The following is an 11,123-nucleotide window of genomic DNA, read 5'->3' as shown; positions in this document are numbered from 1 at the left end:
ATTAGCTGGGCATGGTGGTGCGTGCCTGTAATCCCAGCTACTCAGGAGGCTGAGGCAGGAGAATTGCCTGAACCCGGGGGGCGGAGGTTGCGGTGAGCCGAGATCACACCATTGCACTCCAGCCTGGGTAACATGAGTGAAACTCCATCTCAAAAAAAAAAAAAAAATTATTTTAGTGTGTGCCTCATTACTGCATTATATATAAATTACGATCCAAGGAGCTTAGTTCATTACAACTAATTGAAACTCAAATGGGACATATATGAACAGAAGTATGAGGGGCAGGGTGATGGAGGTGACTGCCTACTCAGCTCTGTGCTGCCCTGATCTGCGGTGTTAGACTCTAGCTGGCTCTGGGGAAAACCGGCCTGGGCAGAGGACTGGAAACGTCCGCCGAGAGCAGCAGGGAGCCTATTGGTTATGTTTTGACTTTTCTCGTAGTAATGTGTGCCAGGCTGATTTTTTTTTTTTTTTAAATCAGTCTTTTCTTCTTTGCCCTCTGCGTTTATTTTAAAAAGAAATGTTGAAGAGAAAGGAACTAGCATTTAATCAAGTCCCTCCAGGAGGTGGCCCCAAGCATGCCGTGCACACACTAACCCATAGCAGCCAATACTTGTTTTATGGATGGGAAACTGAGGCCAGAAGTCTTGTCTCTGGGACACAGAGAAACGAATAATGAATTCCCAGGACGAATCTCTGTAGGCGTCCCAGGGAAGGAGCCAGCTGTTTAATAAACGTTTTCAACAAAGGAAGGGTGGGAGGTATTCACCTAGAAGCGGCACAGGCAGGCCTCAGCAGAGCTGGGGGCAGAATGGGGGTCCTCTTGTCAGGGAGGTCAGACTGAGGACGTCTGCACTCCCTGCCCACAGCAAGTCCTGAGTCCATCCCTGAGGTCCTTTTTCGTAGGGTGTGCAAACTGCAGGTGTGCTGGCTGAGCTGGCTAGGGCTGGGGCCAAGGGGCAGAGGTGAGCATCCCCCTCACAGGGGCTCTTTTTGCAGATGATTGAGTCGAATGACATTTCAGAGGAGACAATCAGGACGAAGGAAACCGTGGAGGGTGAGTGGCCCCTGGGCTGGGTGGGACTCTGGGCTCTGGGGAGGGGCTGGCTGGCTCTGCCTTCCTTCTGGGTCACATTTTGGTTTGCATGATCTGCCATTTGGTGAGAGTCACCTCCTGTGTGCAGTGAACCATTTACTCCTACAGGGAAGGAGGCCGGTTTACGGAGGGATAGGCACCAGGTACTTTATTATTTGCTTGGTTTAAACCTTATTTTTAAAAGCAGGTCTAAACTTCAAGTGGTTCAAAGGGCATATAGCAAAATATTCCCTGTTTTCTATTCTTCCCTCCCTGAAGGCGCAGTGTTAGCTGCTTTATATCCCCTTTCCAGAAATATTTTGTGCAGGTACAAGCAACCAGGTGACACAGATGGTACTGTATTTTCCATTCTTTCAGCTCCTTCATTTATTCCATTTAACAGTGGATCTTGGAGATGGTTCCTTATCAGTAGTACAGTCTTTTTTTTTTGAGACGGAGTTTCGTTCTTGTTACCCAGGCTGGAGTGCAATGGCGCTATCTCGGCTCACCGCAGCCTCCGTCTCCTGGGTTCAAGTAATTCTCCTGCCTCAACCTCCTGAGTAGCTGGGACTACAGGCATGTGCCACCATGCCCAGCTAATTTTTGTATTTGTAGTAGAGACGGGGTTTCACCATGTTGACCAGGATGGTCTCGATCTCTTGACCTCATGATCCACCCGCCTCGGCCTCCCAAAGTGCTGGGATTATAGTAGTATATTCTTTTATAGAGTACAGAATATTCCATTGTGTGGAGGTACCATTGTGTATTTAGCTGGTTTCCAGTAACAATCACAGATTGTTTCCAGTCTTGGTCAATTACAAACGCCACTGTCGCAAATTACCTTGACTTCCACTGGGCACGCCAATTTTAACTCCCACTAGCTGTGGTTGAAAGCCTGTCTCCCCTCAAACTCCAACAGAATGTTTGATCAGACTCTGTGATCTTTGCTGATCTTTAAGGTAAAAGGTGTTATCTGAGGTGACTTCAACTTATCTTTCTCTTATGTGGATGAAGTTAAGAGGTATTTCTATTTGCATTTCTACTTGTGTCTTTTCACTATTTTTTCTGATTTGGTTATTGACCTTTTTGCTGATTTTTAGAAGCTCTTTATGTATGACATTGCAGACATTTTCCCTCCTTTTGTGGTTTTCTGACTTTTTTTTTATGGTGGTGTTGACCATGCAGATATTTAAAAAATTAGGGCAGGTATGGTGGCTTACACTTGTAATCCTGGCACTTTGGGAGGCTGAGGTAGGAGGATTGCTTAAACCCAGGAGTTCAAGACCAGCCTGGGCAACATGTGAGACCCTGCCTCTACAAAAAATGATCCTCTCCCCCCCCAAAAATTAGCCAGGTATGGTTGCATGTAGCCATAATCCCAAGTACTTGGGAGGGTGAGGAGGGAGGATCACTTGAGCCCAGGAAGTGGAGGCTGCAGTGAGCTATGATCATGTCACTGCACTCCAGCCTGAGTGACAGAGTGAGACCCTGTCACCAAAAAAAAAAAAAATTCATTTTTTAGTTTCTTGGTTAATTATCTTAAAAATGTATCCAGTGGTTTCTTCTGGTACTTGTTTGTCTTATTTTTTATGCTGAAATCTCTGACCATCTAGAATTTATCCTTATATAAGGTGTGAGGTAAGGATCCATTTTTATTTTTTCCCAAAGGAGTACCCACTTATCCAACACTATTTTTGAAAATGGTTATTTTCTCCCTGAAACCCTCATTGATTGGAATTATTAACCTTATCATCTTTAAATTCACTTATGTAATTGACTCTATTTCTGGACTTTTGTTCCATTCCAATGCCTTGTTATTCTATTCATGTGACAATTCTATAATGTTTTAATTAGTTAAGCTTCGTCTATGTTTTAATTTCTGGCATGGCTTGTTCTCTGCTTTGTCAAAATTCTCTTGGCTATTCTTATTAAAAAGTTAAGCTGAAATTAACATAACAGACATGTGCAGGTTTGTTATAACATTTAAAACATGAAAAAAATTAACATATAATCAGCCATTTTTCTTTTTCTTTTCTTTTTTTTTTTTTTTGAGGTGGAGTTTCACTCTTGTTGCCCAGGCTGGAGTGCAGTGGTGTGATCTTGGCTCACTGCAGCCTCCGCCTCCCGGATTCAAATGATTCTCCTGCCTCAGCCTCCCTAGTAACTGGGATTACAGGCACCCACCACCATGCTCAGATAAATTTTTTTGTTTTTGTTTTTGTTTTTTTGGAGAGGGGGGCTCACTCTGTCACCAGGCTGGAGTGCAGTGGCGCAATCTCAGCTCACTGCAATCTCCGTCTCTGGGGTTCAAGCAATTCTCTTGCCTCAGTCTCCTGAGTAGCTGGAATTACAGGTGCACACCACCACGCCCAGCTAATTTTTGTATTTTTAATAGAGACGGTTTCACCATGTTGGTCTTGAACCTCTGACCTCAGGTGGTCCACCAGCCTCAGCCTCCCAAAGTGCTGGGATTATAGGCGTGAGCCACCATGCCCGGCCAGTGTCAGGTCTTCTTCAGGGCAGATTACCCAGCAAGACAGCTGGAATGAGGAAGAACTTCGACCCTGGAGGCCAAGTGTGACCCCATCGCAGGGCTCCTGCGGGAGGGCCACGCCCCTGCCCACTGCCAATCTGGTCCAGGAGATTGATGCTTCTCATCTTTCCTCTCTCCCCTAGGCCTGCAGGACAAGCTGAACAAGAGGGATAAAGAGGTGACAGCCTTGACCTCCCAGACCGAGATGCTCAGGGCCCAAGTAAGTGGTAAGTCTCCCTCCCGCAGGGCAGATGCGGGGGGCTTTCACTGCGGCCGAGCCGCTTCAGCTGCCAGCTGAGTGTTGAGTGGGTCAGTGCCTGGCTCAGGGTTCCCTCCCCAGTGCTGCTTTAAGAAGAAAAGGGCCAGGGCCAGGTCACCTGCACCAGGCAGACATTCACCTGGAGAGAACTGAGTGGCCCACATGCGGTCTGGTTTTTTTTTTTTTTTTTGAGACAGAGTTTCGCTCTTGTTACCCAGGCCGGAGTGCAATGGCGCAATCTCGGCTCACCGCAACCTTCGCCTCCTGGGTTCAGGCAATTCTCCTGCCTCAGCCTCCTGAGTAGCTGGGATTACAGGCACGCGCCACCATGCCCAGCTGATTTTTTGTATTTTTAGTAGAGACGGGGTTTCACCATGTTGACCAGGAGGTCTCGATCTCTTGACCTCGTGATCCACCCGCCTCGGCCTCCCAAAGTGCTGGGATTACAGGCGTGAGCCACCACGCCCGGCTTTTTTTTTTTTTTTTTGAGACAGAGTTCTGCTCTTGTTGCCCAGGCTGGAGTGCAATGGTGTGATCTTGGCTCACCACAACCTCTGCCTCCTGGGGTTCAAGAGATTCTCCTGCCTCAGCCTCCCAAGTAGCTGGGATTACAGGCATGTGCCACCACGCCTGGGTAATTTTGTATTTTTAGGTTTCTCCATGTTGGTCAGGCTGGTCTCGAAATCCTGACTTCAGGTGATCCACCCGCCTCAACCTCCCAAAGTGCTGGGATTATAGGCGTGAGCCATTGCGCCCAGCTTTTTGTTTGTTTATTTGTTTGAGACGAGTCTCACTCTTGTTGCCCAGGCCGGAGCGCAATGGGACGATCTCGGCTCACTGCAACCTCTGCCTCCCAGATTCAAGCGATTCTCCTGCCTCAGCTTCCCAAGTAGCTGGGATTACAGGTGCGAGCCACCACACCCGGCTAATTGTGTATTTTTAGTAGACATGGGGTTTTAGTATATGTTGGCCAGGCTGGTCTCAACTCCTGACCTCAGGTGGTCCACCTCGCTTGGCCTCACAAAGTGCTGGGATTACAGGTGTGAGCCATCGTGCCCAGCCCACAGTCCATCTTATAATGGCTCCCCGTCAGTTTCTGCTCTGTGTTCTCTGTGTCCTGGAATTCCATCTCGGGTTCCCTCTGTTTTTTTTTTTTTTTTTTTTTTTTGAGACGGAGTTTCGCTCTTGTCACCCAGGCTGGAGTGCAATGGCGCGATCTCGGCTCACCGCAACCTCCGCCTCCTGGGTTCAGGCAATTCTCCTGCCTCAGCCTCCTGAGTAGCTGGGATTACAGGCACGTGCCACCATGCCCAGCTAATTTTTGTATTTTTAGTAGAGACGGGGTTTCACCATGTTGACCAGGATGGTCTCGATCTCTTGACCTCGTGATCCACCTGCCTCGGCCTCCCAAAGTGCTGGGATTACAGGCGTGAGCCACGGCGCCTGGCCCTTCGGGTTCCCTCTTTCTGGTCTCTCTCTCTCTCTCTTTCCTTTTTTGTTTTTGTTTTTGAGACAGGGTCGTACTCTGTCGACAGCACAGGCTGGAGTGCAGTGGAACAATCTCAGCTCACTGAGACCTCCACCTCCTGAGCTCAAGCGATTCTCCTGCCTCAGCCTCCCAAGTTGCTGGGATTACAGGCACACGCCACCATGCCTGGCTAATTTATATATATATATTTTTAGGAAAGACGGGGTTTCCCCATGTTAGCCAGGCTGGCCTTGAACTCCTGGCCTCAGGTGATGCACCCGCCTCAGCCTCCCAAAGTGCTGGGATTACAGGTGTGAGCCACTGCACCCATGCCCTGGCCCTGCTTCTTGTTCACCAGAATGCCAGCGGTGGTGGGCACGAGACAGCCACGCTCCTCAGAAATGGCCGCCACCCCCTCTTCTGTCCATCCCCTGGTACAAAGCAGAATTGTTCCCAAAAAAGGTCAGTGGACTTAAGATTCCTCCAAGGCCAAGGTGAAGATGAAGCTTTTCCTGACCCAGGCGGCAGTGTAAACACACATGTGCAGTCCCGTTCCCCACACCAGGAGCCCAAGCGGCGACTGTGCTTGGTGAGGGCTGATCTGTTTCTTGTACCTGTTCTCTCAGGCCCCTTGCCACCTGCCTTGTAGGGACAGTTGAAACCCATGGTGCTTTTAAAATGATGCAGTGGATGCTGGGCGAGGTGCTCATGCCTGTAATCCCAGCACACTGGGAGGCCAAAGAGGGAGGATTGCTTGGGGCCAGAGTTTGAGACCAGCCTATGAAACATAATGAGGCCTCCTCCCTACAAAACATAAAAATTTGGCCGGGGCGGGGCATGGTGGCTCATGCCTGTAATCCCAGTACTTTGGGAGGCCGAGGCAGGTGGATCACTTAAGGTCAGGAGTTCAAGACCAGCCTGGCCAACATGGTGAAACCCCATCTCTATTAAAAATATTTAAAAAACTGATGCTAGCATGCTGGGAATAAAAGAAAAAGAAGAAAAAAATATATATTAAAAAATTAGCCAGGTGTGGTGGCGGGCACCTGTATTCCCTGCCACTCGGGAGGCTGAGGCAGGAGAGTTACTGGAACTGGAAAGGCAGAGGTTGCAGTGAGCCGAGATCGCGCCGTTGCACTCCAGCCCAGGCCGACAACAGCGACTCAGTCTCGAAAACAAAAAAATGTGGCCGGGCACCGTGGCTCACACCTGTAATCCCAGCACTTTGGGAGGTTGAGGCGGGTGGATCACCTGAGGTCAGGAGTTTGAGACCAGCCTGGCCAAGATGGTGAACCCCCATCTCTACTAAAAACACGAAAAAATAGCTGGGCGTAGTGGTGTGCACCTGTAGTCCCAGCTACTCAGGAGGCTGAGGCAGGAGAATCACTTGAACCCGGGTGGTGGAGGTTGCAGTGAGCTGAGATCGTGCCATTGCACTCCACCCTGGGTGACAGAGCGAGACTCCGTCTCAAAAAAAGAAAAAAATTAAAAAAAAATAATAAACCGCTCAAAACTATGCAGTGGAGTGTGTCACCTTCAGGCCCTGGAGAATCAGCGCCTGCCCAGGTCTTTGCCCTTGGGCGGGACAGAGGCTCACGCGTTCCCAATCCTCTTCCTCCCTTCCCTGCCGCTCACCCCAGCGCTGGAGAGCAAGTGCAAGTCCAGCGAGAAGAAGGTGGACGCCCTCCTGAAGGACAAGCGGCGCCTGGAGGCGGAGCTGGAGGCCGTGTCCCGGAAGACCCACGACGCCTCGGGCCAGCTGGTCCTCATCAGCCAGGAGCTGCTGCGGAAGGAGCGGTGAGGCGGCTGTGGGGCGGCCAGGTCCTCCCTGTGGCCCTGGCCCTTGCTCTTGACATGAGCTTATGTTATCTTGGGGCAGGGAGGGGCGGCGCTGGTGGGCCAGGGGACTGATCACCAGCAGTCACCCTGCTCTCCTCTAAGCTCCAAGAAGGCCTCCAGCACCTCCACACGGTTCTCCAAGCAGAGTTTATAAAGAATAGGGCTGCCAGGCGCAGCGGCTCACGCCTGAAACCTCAGCATTTTGGGAGGCCGAGGCACGTGGCTCACAAGGTCAGGAGTTCAAGACCAGCCCGGCCAATATGGTGAAACCCCGTCTCTACTAAAAATACAAAAATTAGCAGGGTGTAGTGGCGTGCACCTGTAGTCCCAGCTCCTCAGGAGGCTGAGGCAGGAGAATCACTTGAACCCGGGAGGAGGAGGCTGCAGTGAGCCGAGATTGCACCACTGCACTCCAGCCTGGTGACAGAGGAAGCCTCCATCTCAAAATAATAATAATAATAAAGTTTTTTTTTTTTTTTTGTAATTAGCCACGCCTGGTGGTATGCACCAATAGTCCTAGCTACTTGGGAGGCCGAGGCAGGGTGATCTCTTGAGCCTAAGAGTTCGAGGCTGCAGCGAGCTGTGTTGTACCACTGCACTCCAGCCGGGGCAACAGGCAAGACCCTGTCTTAAAAAAAAAAAAAAAGAAAAAGAAAGAAAAGATTAATGCCTCCCAAAATGTTTGATCTCAGGGACCCCTTTAAACTCCTAAAAATTATTGAGGATCTCAAAGAGCTGTTGTTTGATTATTCTATATCTACCATGTTAGAATTAAGACAGAAATTGTAAGATACAAATCCATCTTAAAATAAGAAGCTAGGGTGGGTGCGGGGGCTCACGCCTGTAATCCCAGCACTTTCGGAGGCTGAGGCAGGAGGATCACTTCAGCCAAGGAGTTTGAGACCAGCCTGGGCAACATGGCGAAACCCCATCTCTACCGAAAATACAACATTTAGCGGAGCGTGGAGGCACACACCTGTAATCCCAGCTTCTCGGGAGGCTGAGGTAGGAGGATTACTTGGGCCCAGGAGGTCGAGGTTGCAGTGAGCCATGATCACACCACTACACTGCAGCTCACTGTCACTGGGTGACAGAGCAGGACCCTGTCTAAAAAAATAATAAATAAAATCCTGGTGCAGTGGCTCACGCCTGTAATTCCAGCACCTTGGGAGGCCGAGGCGGGTGGATCGCCTGAGCTTAGGAGTTTGAGACCAGCCTGGTCAACATGGTGAAACCCCATCTCTACTAAAAACAGGAAAAGTAGCCAGGCATGGCGGCACACTTGTGATCCCAGTTACTCAGGAGGCTGAGACAGGAGAGTCATTTGAACCTGGGAGGCGGAGGTTGCAGTGAGCTGAGAGTGTGCCACTGTACTCCAGCCTGGGCAAGAAGAGCGAAACTCTGTCTCAAAAAATAATAATAATAATTAAATAAATAAAAATCAGAAGATGTCACAGAAAATCCAGATTTCTCCAGATTCCCTTAATAAATGGGAAGATCTGACCAGGCATGGTGGCTCACACCTGTAATCCCAGCACTTTGGGAGGCAGAAACTGAATAATCACTTGAGCTCAGGAGTTCAAGACCAGCCCAAGCAACAAAGCAAGACCCCATCTCTATAAAAAAAAAAAAAAAAAAAAAAGAAAAATATCTGGACATGATGGTGCACACCCTTGGTCCCAGCTACTCAGGAGGCTGTGGTAGGAGGATTACTTGGGAGGGTTACTCAGGAGGTCGAGGCTGCATTGAGCCATGATCACACCATAGCCTGGGCGACAGAGCAAGACCCTGTCTTGAAAAACAGTAAGTAAAAGGCCGAGTGTGGTGGCTCACGCCTGTAATCCCAGCATTTTGGGAGGCTGAGGCAGGTGGATCATCTAAGGTCAGAAGTTTGAGACCAGCCTGGCCAACATGGTGAAACCCCATCTCTACTAAAAATACAAAGCTTAGACAGGCGTGGCTGGGTGCAGTGTCTCACACCTGTAATCCCAGCACTTTGGGGGGCTGAGGCAGACAGATCATGGGGTCAGGAGATTGAGACCATCCTGGCTAACATAGTGAAACCCCATCTCCACTAAAAATACAAAAAATTAGCTGGGCGTGGTGGCACATGCCTATAATTCCAACTACTCAGGAGGCTGAGGCAGGAGAATCCCTTGAACCCAGGAGGCGGAGGTTACAGTGAGCCAGGATCACGCCACTGCACTCCAGCCTGGGTAACAAGAGCGAAACTCTGTCTCTAATAATAATAATAATAATAAATACAATTTCAAAAAATAAATGGCAAGCTCTAACAACACAGGGCAGACTTCCAATGTGGCAATCACCCCACCATAGTTGGGGAGCCCCTGAGTCTCCTGGGGAGACCCCACTTTCCCTTCATTATTTTTCTTACTCTCAGTTCCTGGATGGGGTCCCTGAAGCATTAGCTTTTTTTTTTTTGAGACGGAGTCTCACTCCGTCACCCAGGCTGGAGTGCAGTGGCGCGATCTCGGCTCACTGACTCTCTTTGAAGCACAAACGTCCTTTTGTAAAACAAAAAACGCCGTCTCCTTTCCTCCTACACAAGTTAGGAGTTGCTCTAGTTACATTTGCTACAAATCTAGCACCTTTCTAGAAACTGCAGCCCTGCCCAGAAGGGAAACAGATGCGATGAGGCCACCTAGGAATTTTCCAGAACAACACTGCCCTCAGCAGATGCCTCCCGTGCCTTCTCCAGCAGGAACAAACCAGCCAGGCCCCTGGCCAGAGTTCCGGGGCCACCGCTGTCTCCCATCCTAAGTGGAAATGTTATTGTTGGTGCTCAGCCTGGTCTCACTTCTCCGAGGAAGCTTTCTGCCCTGTCTCAGCCACAGGATGCCCCTCCGATAGTCCCGATACAACTCCCTGGATCTGGTCTTCTGTTGTCTCTGAATTTTCTCTGTCGTTTGCAACCACATTTCCTCTTTCCCAGATCCTGGCTTTGTCCTGGTCTCCCTGCTGTCAACAGCCTCCTTCTATCCCGATTCCTCTTTCGGCCAGGTGCAGTGGCTCACGCCTGTCATCCCAGCACTTTGGGAGGCCGAGGCGGGTGGATCACAAGGTCAGGAGTTTGAGACCAGCCTGAGCAACATGGTGAAACCCCATCTCTACTAAAAATACAAAAATTAGCCAGGCGTGGTGGTGAATGCCTGTAATCCCAGCTACTCGGGAGACTGAGGCAGGAGAATTGCTTGAACCCATGAGGCGGAGGTTGCAGTGAGCCGAGACCACGCCATTGCACTCCAGCCTGGGTGACAGAGTAAAACTCCGTCTCAAAAGAAAAAAATAAAATTCTTTTCTTTTGTTTTTTTGAGACAGAGTCTTGCTCTGTCGCTCAGGCTAGAGTGCAGTGGCGTGATCTCGGCTCACTGTGACCTCCACCTCCCAGGTTCAAGTGATTCTCATGTCTCAGCCACCCAAGTAGCTGGGATTACAGGTGCCCACCACCACGACTGGCTAATTTTTATATTTTTATTTATTTATTTTTGAGACAGAGTTTCACTCTGTCGCCAGGCTGGAGTGCAGTGGCACAATCTTGGCTAACTGCAATCTTCGCCTCCTGGGTTCAAGCAATTCTCGTGCCTCAGCCTCCCGAGTAGCTGGGATTATAGGCACGTGCCACGACACTCAGCTAATTTTTGTATTTTTAGTAGAGACAGGGTTTTACCATGTTGGCCAGGCTGTTCTCAAACTCCTGACCTCAAATGATCTGCCCGCCTCAGCCTCCCAAAGTGCTGGGGTTACAGGAATGAGCCACTGTGTCTGGCACTCCCCCCAGAAAAACTTTATTTTATTTTATTTATTTATTTATTTATTTTTGAGACGGAGTTTCACTCATGTTACCCAGGCTGGAGTGCAATGGCGCGATCTCGGCTCACCGTAACCTCCGCCTCCTGGGTTCAGGCAATTCTCCTGCCTCAGCCTCCTG

At 49.7% G+C, this 11,123-nt stretch overlaps 1 protein-coding gene across 1 annotated transcript in view; it reads left to right on the top strand.

The window, feature by feature from the left end:
• CLIP2 (CAP-Gly domain containing linker protein 2) overlaps positions 1-11,123 on the top strand; it is an 89,228-nt gene that overhangs the window by 70,765 nt on the left and 7,340 nt on the right. The window contains exons 11-13 of the mRNA XM_032254891.1: positions 968-1,057; positions 3,752-3,835; positions 6,976-7,132. Of these exons, the coding sequence (XP_032110782.1) occupies positions 968-1,057; positions 3,752-3,835; positions 6,976-7,132 (331 nt within the window). The remainder of the gene's footprint in view (positions 1-967; positions 1,058-3,751; positions 3,836-6,975; positions 7,133-11,123) is intronic.

The sequence above is a fragment of the Sapajus apella genome, unplaced genomic scaffold (genome assembly GCF_009761245.1).
Source record: "Sapajus apella isolate SASKATOON/1434 unplaced genomic scaffold, GSC_monkey_1.0 scaffold88, whole genome shotgun sequence".
Lineage (NCBI taxonomy): Eukaryota > Metazoa > Chordata > Mammalia > Primates > Cebidae > Sapajus > Sapajus apella.
This window is presented reverse-complemented; position numbering and strand designations above follow the sequence as displayed.